Here is a 15,447-nt window from a genome sequence, read left to right on the forward strand (position 1 = left end):
AACACGCCCCCACCCATAAACTCTGGAAAGCTAAATACCTCCCTTGAGCTGCTTTAACAGGCAACACTTCCCCTTGTGGAAGCACAAAATCTGTGTGCAAAACAAAGGCAACTCTATTATAGGGGAAATGGATACAACATTAATTTGGGAAACTCTATCACCATCGGATGTACTGTGTGCTTAAGTAAAATATCTCCCCCACTGAGAGAGAGAGAGCAGTATTATTTTGCCTCAGGTTCTCTACTTGTTTGTTCAACAGATACACGGCTTTTGACACCTCACACATCTCTTTCTTTCAGTCTGATGGCTCCTGCTCAGCTTGTTTCAGAGCCGAATTGTGCTCTTCCGCAGGTTCATTTCCAGCCCCTAGGGTGTTGGGAGACCCCTGGGCCTCTGCAAAGCCCTCTGCAGAGACCTGTCACAATATATGAAGGAGGAAGAGGTTCAGAGACCTTTAGCGTTCCTGTTAACCCAACGGTCATGAGCTTGAAAATCGGTGTAGCCTCCTATTTCAGCTGGGGCACTTGGCCCATGGTGGCACTTACTGAGGCATCATTGCTGGGGGACTGTGCTCAAAATGGGTGTCATCACACCCATGTAGCCTCAAGTAGGAAGTGTGCTATGCTGGTGGCAGGAGCCAAAGTTGGTGGCAGGTTTTAAACTGCTGGAGGTTTGATGGTGGTGCAGCAGAACCACAGACCTGGGGATATGCCCTTGCTCACTGCCAGCTGGCTCCCAGACCGATGCCAAAGGCAACCCCCAGCACTGTCATACCACATCCTCTCATCACACCTGGACCGGGCTCCTCTCATCACAGCTGGACTGGGCTGTCTCCTCTCCTTGTGCTACTGTCTCTAGCTGCTGTGCTGTCCATGACCAGCCCAGTCTGGTCAAGGGGCTGACCCTTCCCTCTGCCTGGATACTACTCTTTGGGGAGATGGAGATCAAAAGAAATGTTGTGAGTGCTGCCTCTCAGTCTGCCCTGCTCCTGTGTAAGGCCCTGTTCAGCAAACTGCTCTTGTGGAGAGTCAGAAAAAATCCCCTGAAGCCATATTCAGCAGTCAAGCTCTAGCCCATGCAGCATGAGTCGTTCTGGTCAGATGGCTGGTGCAGAGGGAGAAGAATTTCTCAGGGATGACTCACAAATTCCTGGTGATGAATGTGCTGAGGTTTGTTTGAGATGAGATCATGAAGAATCCTTCTTTCACGAAGGATGACTGCTATAGAAGGGGTTTTGCTCTTGACTTTGTCTCTGTCCCACTCGTGTAGGAAAGGCACCAGTAATGCCACCTCTGCAGTGCCCAGCACAGGCACACATGTCTCTCCAAGGGCTAAGCAAACACAGGAAACTCTGCTAGCTGCTTCTTTGCCATCTCTTTTGACTGGATTAATATCTGCAAATTGGTCTGGAAGCAAAAGTATCATCAGTTCCTTGGGATGTGGTCAGCTCTAACAACCAGCACTGCAGCATGCTTACAGACAGTGATGAAAAGTAGCAAGCACTGCAGACAACACTAATATTAGATTTGCCTTTATTTTAGTTTTCCAGATTTGCTTGTGTTCAATGGTTAAAAAAACACATTCATTTTTTGTGAAGCACATCTGCCAGCATATTAGACTGCACTGTTCTTAAGTTGTTTTGATTTCTGGGTGTTTGTGAGTTTGATAAGGTTTTGTAAACACAAAAGCAACTTTTAAGCCGTTTAAGTAATTACTGCCCACCCATTTGAAAGATAATGGGAAGCTATAGCCTTGCCAAATGTTTTTAGGCTTCAATAAAACAACAAGCAATTTATACAAGGCAATAAAATGGTACCCTGTGTCCCCAGTGAAAAAATACAAAGCAACATTTGAAATGATGTTGAGTTCAGGAAATAAATTCCCCCTCACTCAATGCACTCCATAAATTTAACTAGGCTCAAAATCCCCCACATACTCCCCTTTTCCCAGATGTTTGGAAAGATAGCAGAAGGTGCACTAGAAAGTCCTGTCATGTAGCAGCATAATTTGTCCCATGGCACTTTGCTCTCTACAAATGAGTGTGTCTTTCAGCAATTGAGTATTCATTAAAGCTTCCGTAAGTGGCACGGGCTTGATCACATACTCAAGCATCCCTGATTTTTTTTCTCTTGGGGCCTTGCCCAGTTATGTAAAATGACTAAGGAGCCCATCACATGCAACGATTCACATCTCTTTCCTTTGCCCACTAAACTGCAGAGCTCAAGCACTCAAAGGCATTTGCTACACTGGCAGTGAGAAAATTTGGGATGCTGTGCCAACCTGCCTTCTGGCCTCTGGACAGGCCCTCTGCCATAATTCTCCGGCTGCCGAGAGCATCCCTGAGCCATCAGAGTGGCCCCTTGTCACCTATTTTTTAAGTAATGACAAAGGAGGATTTTGGAGTCTACCCAAATTATAGCGGGTCCTTGAAGCCCACAGGGACCTGTGTTACCAAGGAAGAGCCCAATTCAGTTAGAAGTGTGCTGCCACGTTTCTTGCCTCATTTTTAGTCTTGAGCTTCATAAGCCTACCTGAAAGAGCTAGGTGCTCTCTGCATGAGGACGCTCTGCCCTGGTCCTTCAGGGACCGCCATAAAAATATTTCAAGTTCCCTCTTGTCTACGGGGCAAAAAGAGGTCTGAGACCAAAATGGGGTCAAAGCCTCTCTTGTTCCCACATCCTGCTTCCTCTTGGCAAAAAAAAAAACAAAAACAAACAAAAAGGTTTCTGCTGGCTGCACTGGGGGAGACATTGCAGGGACGCCTGGATTCAGGTACCTTTATATTTTGCTGATGCACATCACTATGCACCACCAGTGTTGCTGCCGGTGCTGCATCAGAGGCACCGCTGATGAGTAAAGATGCAATTTTGTCTACGAACACAAAGTGAACTCAGGCCCTGAAGGGCAGGATGGCAAGAGACATGATATAAAATGACAGCCATACTGCCTTTGATTATAGCTGTAAGCCAGCAGGAAAATACACTCTCCAGGGCTGTTTGTGCAGCCCCTTTCAGAAACCATCAAACCCAGCATTTCAAATAATACATTGTTTTGAAAGCTTGTAGTAATTCGTAACAGCACTAGTCCTACTGGCGCAAGGCACTCAGAGGTTAGCATCCAGCTGCAGCCAAGGACCCTCTGAGATCCTTTTTAGGGCTGCACCTCCACTTAACCAGTGGTTAATCCCCTGAAAATGCCCTACACCCTGCTTGGAAAGGCTCTGCTGACTTTTGCTGCAGAGCACCCACCAGCTTCTTGAGCACCTGCTGTTCACGGTGACCCTCTTGGCTTCTAATAACTGAGGCTGTTTAAAGAAATAAATATACAGCCTGGTAAATTGTAAAGCCAGGTTCACAGCAATCTTTTTGCCAAATGATAAGGTCAGAATCTCCTTAGACAGAAACGCACCCTGGCACAATGATTAAGGCTTTCACATATCTCTTTTGCCATTAAAATCCTACTTCCTATGAGAAACTTCCCTCCTCCTTCAGCAAAGGATCCAGCCCATCTGAGCCATCCAACTGTCAGTGTATGGTGGATTAACACAGCAAAAGGTCGCCGGAAGCTTTCAGGCCTCCTCTCTGCACGTGTGCTTCAAAAAGCACCTTTGGCCTGGCACACTGAGAAAACTTCACTCCCAGTCCTGAAGGTTTGGCCAAAGAACTGCTTGTGAGACCTGATAACTGTTCTCTAAAGAAATTACAGGGGCCAGATAAGTAACCACACTCTAATTTCTAACAGCTGACATCCCCTATGCAAGGAGCAGATACAAAGCGGCTCTGTCTGTGGCTTAGTTATTTTTCACTAGAAGCTGTATTACAGAAACTAGACAACTACAGAAACAGAGTCCTTGCTACTGTACTCAGAGATATTCTCCTCCTGGCTACCCTCCTAAATCTTACTTTGGACAAGTCCCAGAGGTAATGCCACTTAGGAGAGAGGGAGCGAGTGCACACAGGCTTCTCTTTGCAGTGATTACAGTAAGGCTGAGACCTGCTCCCCTGCTACATCCATCCTGAGCCAAAAAAGGCCCTTGTTGATACTGGTGAAGTTTTAGTGAATAGCTTGCTCCAGTGGAGAACCCCTGTCTGCCAGGGCTCCCTCCTTCAGCACCTGATTTAGCCAAGAGTTTCCCCCATGCCAGATCTCAGGGAGGAGGCCCAGGAAAGCTGGATCCTGTTTTTTCTCTCCTGAGCGATTTCAGGCTGCTTGTTTCCTACTGCTTTCCTATCCCACCTGGGTGTGTGGCACCTGGTGTATTGGGAATCAGTTCCCTCCAAGGCTTTCTCCCACTCTCCTAAGAGAAAGAATTGCTAACCACAGCAACATCACTTCCACAGAGCCCTGTACAACAGCAAACACAGAGGCAATTTCCCTTCCCACTCTTTAGCAGCGTTTCTCTCCTGCAATTTTTCTAATTACAGGGGACACTTATACAAAATAGGATATTTGCACCTCTCAACTTCATTACTGCCATCTGGATTCGCTGCTATTGCCATATGCTCCCCAGCTGATGTTACCGTCCATCTCTGTAGTGCCACTTCTGGCTGGCATGCAGCTGGCATTGCTGGCAGTTTGCATCACTGAGAAGGGAAGGACAGAGTGGTATGGGGGGAACTGAAGCCAGATTCCGGTTTTAGCGATTTCAGTGGTCATCTTGAGTAAACTGGAGTCACTCCGCAACCTTACACCACTGCTCCAACATGCAGCTGTCCCACATTTTCGATAACCAACTTTTCTGTAATTTATACCACCGTGAAACCAGAGTAAATACACTGCTGCAGGGGAATTAATCAGCTTTAATTCAGCTTTAACAGAGCCCAGATATTTGGCCACAGGGGAAGAGAAGAGAAAAGGAAGTGAAGGAATATGTCATTGCTTGGATTGACAGAATTGTTTCCAAACAGAATGTTTTCCTTTGGCCTGCAGCAGCTCTGCAAATACACGGTGTTATTTAGCCACCCTTTCCAGTTTCATTCCTTCGTCCACCCGTGCCAGCCCTCTCAGACCTTCCTCTAACAGGAAGGGTGCTGGGTAGCACCTGGGCAGGGTCAAGCGTTCCCAAGTTATTGATCCAGGTACGTGCTCTGAGACTTGTCCTCAAGTCACAGGTGAGGTCCCTGAGCCATGCTCAGCCCAGCAGCCAGCACAAAGGATGGGGCGAGAGGATGAATGCATGAGAGGGGGAACGCACGAGAGGAGGAATGACAGTGTGTTCTTTTTCCCACCCCATCTGGCCACAGACACTTGTTCTCCTGATTTTTTTTTTGGCTAGGCGTCTTGATTGAGGCTGATCAAGGATTTGGAAGGCTCTCCTGGGCTGAGCGTCCGGAGATGCCACCACCGCCCTGTGTTGCCAAATGGGTACCACATAGCGCCGAGTAGATGTTATGGGGCCACCTCCAGGTGAATCCAGGCCTGATCCATTGCACTTCCATGGCCCAACAACACTGAAATCTTTGTTTTCCCCCCATTTGCCACAGGACCACAGAGTTGGCTTCAGGCTCCTCCTCCAAGATTGCACCCATATTAGGAGAGAATAGGACCAATAGAGGTCTATGTATTACACAAAATGTTAAAAAAGCAAGTTCTGCTCCCTTTCTCCAGGGTAATTTCATTTAAGATAGGGTTCTGCTGAGATGTCTTAGGTTGGTTTCTTCCCTTCCCACATCTGGGTGGGAAGCTGTGTGCCGGCAACCTGTCTGCCTAGTGACTGTACTGAAGTGATTTTTATCTGTACAGCATTAGCAGAGCATTTTAGGATCCTTTAGGATGAAAACTACTGCCACATCAACCTAGCATCTTGCAGTAAAAATGATTCTGCCAGATGCACTCGGCAGTTTATTTTGTTTTAACCACCCGTTGGCCTATCTCTCTACATGCACAGTATGTCCATGATCTGTCTCAGCATCACTTCACCCCTGTGAAGATTTTACTTTCAATCAGAGCAGATCTTTCAGGAGATCAGGGAGCAGGTATGGAGCTCCCTGAGTATAACAGACAGTTATACTTTTTAACTGCACACGATTTCCTCCGGTTTCTTTTGTGTTGCAAATGATCTGCCTGTTGATTTACTCCTCTTGGTCAGAATTGCATTAATGTACAAGAAAGATGAACTGTGAAATGGAAACCACAGGAAACTTGATACTTGCAGAAGAAATGAGCTCAACACTTTTTATAGTCTCTCATCTCCCCTCTTTTAACTGAAGCATAAAAATTAAAATTGGGCAAGACTGGCAACACGAGAGCCTCTCCTCTCCTACGCTTTCTCTGCTCTGCCGATTTTGGCAGCGCAAGCAGGGGCTTCCTCACACCGCTGGCATTCGCTGCGCTCCTGCTTGAGGGCCACTCCAGGCTGGGCGATGGCAGCGCTCCCGGTTATCGCTGCTGGCGTTAATCCATGCCTCTTCCAGGGAGTTCCCTTCTCCAGCACATTTTCCAGCATTGCCAAATTTGTATTTAATTTCCTCAGTGGACTTTCACTACTTCTTGGGCTTCCCCTGCAGCTCTCTCCCCTCTTCCAATTTCCCTGTGAGGACTTTGGGTTTCCCCCAGCTAAAATTCTTCCTTCTCTCCTATAGGGCTGTCCCCCGTATTGGGCCTCTTCCCCATGTGTGACATTTCCTTCTTTCTTCCCACAATAAATTGGGGTCTGGATCATGTGGCGAGCTCTGGTGGGAAAGGAAATATTTATTCTTGGAGATCCACAGCCTCTCACTGCTGGGTAACTCAGGGGGAAAGGTCTGTGGATAAAAACCTTGTTGTTTGCAGGCTATGTTTTGGAGTGGAATTCAGCATTTTAACGGGCTCAGCAGCCCCACAGGTTTCACAGGATCTTATTTTTAAATATTGTTTAAGTGCTGAAAGACATTTCGTGGCTGGACCAAAACTGACAAAGAAAATGACAAAAATAATAAATGCATCAAGGTGCCCACGTCATGAGTTAATGCACAGGAAAAATAAGCATGAGATCACACAGGGAAAATTATGGATATGCAGGATTTTGCGGTAGCTGTCATGATTTTAGTGGGGGTTTGTTTGACATTTGCACTCAAATATACAAACTACTTCAAAACAGCTATTGAGGGGTGCCTGAGAATTTCCCCTGTTGTCCCACTGCAGTGGCCACATCTCACTTTCACGAGCAGCAGTTTTCTCATGTCACCCAGCAGAAATTCAATTCTCACACCAGGCACCTTTTCAGCAGGAATAGCCCCATTTCAGGCAACAGAGCTGCCAGCACAAGGAAACTTGGGAGTCAAGTCCACCAGATGTTTTACCCCAAGGGTTTTCATGGTCACAAACTAAGGTGAGTTGTAATATATAGTTAAATAGCCTCAAAGCTATGAACTCTAAATAGCCTCAAAGCTATGAACTCTGGGTCACTAGTATGAAACATGCCTAGGGCCGACTACTATGTGCTGGCCCAGATGAAATACCATGATGAGAGTCAGCTTCCACACCGGCATCCAGTTGATCATCTCATAACGTACCCTTGAGGTACAACCTCAGATAGGCTTTGTTGCTGGATGTACCAGACTTTGATCCAAGCCCAAGCAGAAGCGGACTCTACCTGAGCTCACATGGCCAAAATTAACCAGGTGGAACCACTTCCTTTGGCATATCCCAGCCTGCATTACAGGTAACGTCCCTGACTTCAATTACAATAGCCACGAATTGGACCCTGTTTGCACTCTAAAATCAAAACTGCTACAGCTTACAGCTTAAGTTCAGTCTGTTATACAATGAAACCATTCACAAGTCTCATTAACTCAGCACTATGCATTGAAAATAACTATGTCATGTGATTATGTGATTAAATTTTCTCAGTTTATATCTCTTATAGGAGCTTTTTTCTGTTCATAACAGCAACTCTCCTTAAAGATGTAAAATATTGTATGCTATTAGTGTAAAAGAAGTGCTATGCAGAGCACAATATAATAATTTCTTAGTATTACTAATTGTTGTCATCTTAAATAATATGGGCCATGGAAGTATTTTAAAGTCAAGCTCAAAGATACAGGCATGTGGCCAACACCTCCTAGAGACCAGTGAGCCTGTGGTTGCATATTTTGTACTTTTTGAACTTTATTTTTATTGATTTTTAATTTATAATGGCAGCACCGAACAATCCAAGTTTCTGAGTAAGCAAAGTATACAGGCATCTGGAATTTAATAAAGTTATACTGTTGTCTACACATGGGAAGACAGAAGAATCTTCTGCTCATGTGATTTATGTTATTGCATTTCTCTGCTGAGTGCCAACAGCGAGCTTTGTGTTGTACATGTCTCTGCTCTTGTATATAGGTTTTTATATCGGATCTAGCACATGGGTACTGGAATATCACAACATGCTTGCAAAGTAAAGCACGTATTCAAAGCCTTCAGAGGCACAAAGGAGGGAACACTGTAGAGATGGCTTTGGGGTTGTTTTTGGTTTGTACTGCAAAAGAGAGGTGATGGTGAATTATAGTGGGTAAAACCTTTCCCAAACCATGGAAAGATACAGTAAGTCTCATGGAACGAAGCAGAGAGGCCAGAGCAGGAGAAAGATGAGAATAAGCCATCAGGGCTGGCACTACCAGTGAGTGTAGCAGATAGGCAATGTGGCCAAGCACGTGCCTTCTGTCTGAGCCCAGGCAGGGCCTTCCTGGATGCTGAAGGGAGGATGTGAAATGACTGCGAGTGTGTATAAGGAAGGACACATAAGTGGGTGATGCACTTGGATCAATGATACTGTAAGCAGTGTTGGCAATCGTTGTGTCTAGCTGCAGACGTAACTGGGAAGTCATAAAGAAAGAGGCTCTCATCTGCTAGACATGAGACAGATGTGCCTCGGAGAAACGTTAGAATAGGGGCCTGTTAGGACAGAGGACATCCCTGGCTCTTGAGGTTGTATGTTACAGAGAAAGAGCATACGGTGCTTGGGAAGGGAAGGGAAGGGAAGGGAAGGGAAGGGAAGGGAAGGGAAGGGAAGGGAAGGGAAGGGAAGGAAAGGAAAGGGAAGGAAAGGGAAGGAAAGGGAAGGAAAGGGAAGGAAAGGGAAGGAAAGGAAAGGAAAGGAAAGGAAAGGAAAGGAAAGGAAAGGAAAGGAAAGGAAAGGAAAGGAAAGGAAAGGAAAGGAAAGGAAAGGAAAGGAAAGGAAAGGAAAGGAAAGGAAAGGAAAGGAAAGGAAAGGAAAGGAAAGGAAAGGAAAGGAAAGGAAAGGAAAGGAAAGGAAAGGAAAGGAAAGGAAAAGAGACTTTCTGTTCACTTAAACTGAGCTCAAGTTATCTGGGATCCATCCAGTGTGTCAGAGAGAGGCTCAAACACACAGTGGAACAAGAGACAGGCCAGGTGTGCGGCAATAGATTAGTCAGTTGTCAGCAAAGCAACAACAGATAAAACCTGGGAGCAGATGAGGTGGTCTCCCTAACATGGACCTTGCACTCTCCATCCCTGTCTTGCCTTGTTGCAATGTGCATTTGTCTTGCTGTAAACAACAAGAGAACTTAAAGAGAAAATTCCTTCTCAGTCACTCATCCATTCACCTCTCCCAAACCTAGACTAGTTTTATATGACTCTGATGATGAATTTTCCATTGAAGGACAGTCCCAAAATGTGTCACAAATTTATTATTGTAGCAAATCTACTTGGTATTCATTGCACTCATCCATCAACATTCACAATCACTCCTACCCCTTCTTGAATGAAAAGGGAGATAGGCAGATAGAGGCATTCTACAGTATTCAGGTCTGGATTAGGGCCTAAATCATCAAGCAGGTCAGTAATAGTTCCAGTATATTCAATAAACTTCTATTTATGTACATGAGGCAAGGACCAAGGCCCTACAGCGAGGCTACGTTGTACTTTTCCATCCGATTTGAACCTCTCTCACTAAAGTACACGGCTGAAGAGGTCACATTTGTTTGATTTGGGAATTATAAAGTTTGCCTATGAATTAATTAGGAGTGCAAGCCTACAAATGAAACAGAGAGGGCTTGAAACATAGATCTGCACAAATAAGTTCTACTTAAAGTGCAAGTCAAACAGACATTTTGAAAGATATTCTAAAATCTTCTCTTATCTTGTTGCCAAATCATCAGTGGTTTGACCCACATATTGGATTTTCCCTTAAAAAAAAAAAAAAGCTTCAGATAAATCTATTTACGCAAGAAAAGACCTTTCAAAACAACTGCACAGAGTCCAGGATCAACATCTGAACATGGGCTGAGTTGTTACATATTTAGAATTATTCCTTTCACGAGAGGCATGAGGGATGTCTCAGGCATCTTGGGGCTTGATTCAGAGCTGTAACATCCAAAACTAGTAACTGCTCTGTTGTGTGAAATCCTGCCTTAATACAGCCTCTAAATCAATCTCCTTTCCAGACCACTACTGCCACTTAGGACTTAAAGAAGACAACCTCATGTTGTCTGTCATGTTGTCAGCTGTAGCAGCTACATTGCTGAATTGCCTCAATTGAGATCTTTTGCAAGAATAAGACACCCAAATGGGGGACCAGCAAACCGATTTCCATCTGACCTCTACCTTTGGATTTATGCAGCAGACAGGGGCACAGAAAGAAGGGTGACTGCTCGAGCACCTCCACTGGAATGCCCTAAAGACACCCTAGATTGAGTGCCTTGTACGTGCCAACCCTTTTTGAGCTCTTAGTTGCAACTAGGTAGCAATGAAACATCAAGCTGAGGGAAAGCACAAGCTTTTGTGAACAAAGAAAGGATGGCCACAGGCAGAAGGACTGCAAAGCAGTCCCTGAGCTGAACTTTATTTCAGAAGCAACTCTGCTGGTGCCTACAGAGAAACCCCTTCAAGAAGTGCAGCAGAATTGGGCTGCGGGATGTCAGAAGTGACTAAGAACGTTTTCTTTATTATTTCAAAAGGGATTTTTAATGAAAGAAACATGTGGATCAGAAAATGCAGCAGGCTGAAATAAAACTTTTCATTTCACTTCATTCTCTCTCCAGTCATTTATTCACTTTCTGCATTCCTTCCTACACAGGGCCTCAATATCACTGTATGTGCAGTGATGTTGCTGACTCAGAAACAGTATGGAACTATATACAGCCTATTTGCCAATGGATATTTGAGGTGTATCCTTCAGGAAGTGCAGCCAAAGAGACAGGTGCTTTATCACCGTGATTTGGGGAAAAGCTGACTCCTCATTTAAGCTAGTACAGTCACCAGTGGTACGTGTGTTTTATATCTAGGCAGCAAAATCCTCAGGTGACTCTTGAGATGAAACTAGCCCTCTCATAATGTCCCCTCCATTCCCCACAAATGCTGGTAATCCTTCCGTTGGGAAAAGCTTTATTTGGACCTGAGAACATGAGCGCAAGAAAGCCATTTATATCGCATGGCCTAGTGGCTAGAGCACATACCTCTCATTCTGGGGACCGCCCTCCAAATCGGTTTGGTTACACCGCTTGTGCGCACCCTCCCCAGCAGGCTAGCATGACAGGGCAGAAGGCCACCAAAAACTTTGAAACATTTTGTGCTAATGTGCAAGAAAGTAACACTGAAGATGGTTATGAAATCTTTGCCAGATGGGAGGGAGAACTCTCCATCAAGATCTCTAGTAAATCTCCAGCCATGTGGAAAAAAACTTCCCTTATGTGAAACTGTTGTAAACTAGACTCCGTAGCCTGATTGGTTTCCCAAGCAGAGGGTGTTGAGCCCTGGATCTGAGCTTGGACATGGCAGCGTAAACCAGGAACAATTTGATCAAAGCCAGTAGAGCATCAGAGGGGAAAGCCCAGCATGACTGTGAGGAACATCTGGCTTAATGCAGTAACAAAATCTGGACCTATTGAGCTTCAAATCTGTTCCATTTGCAGTAATTTTAGCCTCTGAAAAGATGGCCAGCCGCTACAGAGTTACTCCTGAAATGTCTGAAATAACTAAGGCCACAATCCCTCGTGAGAGACCCTACTGAGTGAAATACTGTATGCATAGACTTTTGAGTACTCCAGCTGAGAACAGCGTACAGTAAAACATTTAATGGGATCCAGGATTTGTCCCACTCCACCTCACTCAGGAAAAGCTAGTTTCAGCCAAATTAACTGTATTAATATTAAAAACTTCTTGCTGACAGGTGTTCAACACTGAGATTGTTTAAAATGCCAACTGAGATTTTTTGTGCATGTCACGAAGCTGCTTTGCCAAATGGCTCGTCACAAGAATGCCTTAAAATTCATGCAAAAATGACTAATATTTTGGCAGGGCAGGGTTTTGCAGCACTGGAAGAGAAAGCCCCAGAAGGAGCGAGACATACACACTGCTGGGAGGTGAAAAGGCTTACCAGCCACTCGTTTTGCCCATCCCGGACGATTTATTTGCAGAATTCCCAGCAGTGGGAGGCTGACAGGGCAAGAGGGGTTAGGCACAGGGAAACCAAAGAGTAACAGCTCCAAGCAACAGACTTGCAGAGCGTCACAAAACATCCTGCAGACAATAATGCCGGCTATATGGAATTAAGGAAGCAGGAGGAGGTGTGGGGGGTAAGGAAGAGAAAACAAGGAGGAAGGGCTGATGCGTTCTCTGAAGCTGGGATGTTCTAAAACATCATTACAGCCACAGAGTAAGTCATCTAGAGCTGATGTCCCCAGCTGTGGCCAGGGCGGCAGCGGTGCTTCGGGAGCCACACCGGGGGCTGGTGCAGAGCCCGGCACAGAGCACTGCGCTAGCAAGGAAAAAAGGGGGCACCCCTGTCCTGCAAGAAGGCGTTTGGGGAAAAGCAGCTTTCTTCGGCGGGCTGTCGCCCAGCTCAAAGCAAGCCCCGCACCCGCTCCCCCACCCGCCTCTCCTGTGCAGCGCCGAGCACCCGAGGGGGCGGCGGCGGGGGCAGCGCCGGGGGCGGGCAAGAGGCGCGGGAGGGGCGCGGGGCCCTTTAAGAGGTGCCGGCGGCGCGGGAGGGCGCACACGGTCGGCAGCGAGGGAGGAGGCGGAGGGCGCACATGGAGCCGCGCCGCGGCCCCGCCGCGGCCGCCTAGGGCAAGGCAGAGCCGCGCCGCGCCGCAGCGCGCAGCCCCCGCGCCGCGGGCATGGCCGCCAGGGGCCGGCCCTGGGGGGCCCTGCTGCTGCCGCTGCTGCTGCTGTCGCCGCTGCCGCCGCCGTGCGGGGCGAGCGGCGGGTGCGCGGCGGAGCCCGGCCCGCTGGAGCCCTTCGACGCGCTGTACGCCAGCGGCGTGGAGGCCTACTACGGCGGCGACTTCGCGGGCGCGGCGCGCTGCCTGGAGCGGGCGCTGGGCAGCCGGCGGGAGTTGCGCGCCGCGCAGCTGCGGTGCCGGCGGCGCTGCCGCGGGCAGGTGCGGTTGGCGCCGCTGGGCCCCGGCGCCGGCGGCGACCTGCCCTTCTTCGGCTCGGTGCTGCGGCGCGCCGGCTGCCTGCGGCGCTGCGAGGAGCCGCGCCTGGGCGCCGCCTCCCGCCACCGCGCCGCCGAGGAGGTGCGCGCCGACTTCCAGCGCAGGGTGCCCTACAGCTACCTGCAGCGCGCCTACATCCAGGTGAGGCACCGCCGCGCCCGGGCGCCCCTCTCCCGTCGCCCCGAGCCCTCTCAACAGGGTTATTCCCCCACCTCGTCTCTCGCAGCGGGGGGTGGAGGATTGCCCCCAAACCCTTTCCAGGCTCCCTCCCTCCCATCTCTCCCAATGCCCTCTCCAGGGTTACCCTCTCTCCCATCATCTCAGACTCTCTCAGGTGAGTCCCCCTCATCGATTCCCCTCCTGCCCCCCAAGCTGATATTCCCACATTTCTGTCTCTCAAGCCTCCCAGATATGGTCTTCCTTCCTTTCATTGCCCTCAAGCCCACCCTGGGCTCCTCCTTCTGGGGAGGCCCAAGCTGCTGTCCCCCTGTGGCTGCAGGGACTGTGTGAGAAACCCCATGGGAAGCAGGGATGCCCAAACTTGGGCATCCAGCAGGTTGATGTCGGGCCCTTATGGGTCATTGATGTGTACAGTAAGTTTCCATGGCTCAGCCCTCAAAGGAGGGGGAGAGGCAAGTGTTCTTTGTTTTAGTGTAGAATAACCAAGTCTGGAAGTGATCTCCCTTTGGTGGAGAGTTTATGGGGGGGTGGGGGGAAAGCCCCATGAAGCCCCCCAGTAACACCCTGATGCAAGAGGAGTTTCCATTTAGAGTAAACTGAACTGTAAAATGCTCTTTTTCCAGAGCGGAGGGTAAACATGAAGCTGAGGGGATGAATTGTTGCTACTCTGATCTGATGATCTCTGTGCTGTTCTGTTCTGTGTTATGAAATACCTTGCATGACACTGCACAGCCAGTATTCTGCAGCCACTGATATCTTGGGTATCATCCTCTTATCCCAGCAACTTCTGCCCTGTAGCATTACCCTTCCATGAAGAGAATGGTGTTATTCTTTGAACTTCTTTGCCAAAATGGGAAGAGGGGGGGAAAGATAGTTTAGGGTGGTTTTTGTTTAGTTCAAGACCTGTGCTCTGTCAAGCCAGTTACCTGTAGTAAGTCTTCCTGTTCATGACTAGTAAGAATAAACTGTGGGGATTTTAATTCGTGCTAAGCTGAATATTTAAAACACTTCTGGAACATCTTCCTTTGGGTTTCTGTTTTAAGTACGTTCCTAACCTTGTAGTTGCTATAGGCAACTGAATAGGGAGGACCTGCAGGGCAGAGCATGGTGAGGGTGGTTCTGCTGAAATCCATTTCCAGTTGGAGAAGCAAATGTCTGTCCTGGACAGTGTTAGTTCTTGCAGTGCAGTAACTTCACAGCAACAGAATATAGGAGGCAAATCATCGGCTGCTACATTTTAAAAACTATTGAGAAGTCATGGCTATGTTGTTTTTGCTGTGCTTTGTGTGCTATCCTTGCCTTAATGTCTCTCTTACAATTTGGGGGCTAGATGGAAGTTGTTTAAATTCCAGTGTACATGTCCTGTGCAGAGTTCCTGAAAGAAATCATATTCTCATCTCATTCCCAGAATTTGACTCATATGTGATCCCATTAAAGCTAGCAGAACTTTCCTGAGGTCCTTATCCTAAAAGATGCTCTGTGTAGTGTCCCCATCTATGTGCAGTGACATTCAATTTGTCATACTAAACTAAGTGATTCTTTCTGAATCCAAAGCCTTTCCCAGAGTCCCAAAGCTTTGCTTACATCAAGTTTATCAAAACTTTCCTCTGAATTAGAGGATGGGGTTAACCAATTGTTTGTTTTCCATTTCAGTAAAATCAATATAGAATAATTTTGATGCATTTTTCAGAATGATCTAGCTTCCTTTTTGGTTTCTGCTGGCTCTGAGGTTTTTCTTTTCCTAGTTTTAGAAATGTATTGTAAACATACTAAAGCAATGAGTTGAAAACAGGCTTTATATGTTTGAGTCATCATAATTTGCTTCTGCAATGTCTAGAGGCTTATTCATTTCAACTGATTTCCTACTAGCTGATTGATTAGCGGATGTTCTGTCTGCATGGAT

The 15,447-nt window shown here is 47.2% G+C and overlaps 1 protein-coding gene across 1 annotated transcript in view; it reads left to right on the plus strand.

Moving 5' to 3' along the window:
* Window positions 1-13,043: 13,043 nt before the first annotated feature.
* Window positions 13,044-15,447, plus strand: part of P3H2 (prolyl 3-hydroxylase 2) — an 85,907-nt gene continuing 83,503 nt past the window's right edge. The window contains exon 1 of the mRNA XM_009682139.2: window positions 13,044-13,505. Coding sequence (XP_009680434.2) covers window positions 13,044-13,505 — 462 coding nt within the window. The remainder of the gene's footprint in view (window positions 13,506-15,447) is intronic.

The sequence above is a fragment of the Struthio camelus genome, chromosome 9 (genome assembly GCF_040807025.1).
Source record: "Struthio camelus isolate bStrCam1 chromosome 9, bStrCam1.hap1, whole genome shotgun sequence".
In the NCBI taxonomy this organism is placed as follows: domain Eukaryota; kingdom Metazoa; phylum Chordata; class Aves; order Struthioniformes; family Struthionidae; genus Struthio; species Struthio camelus.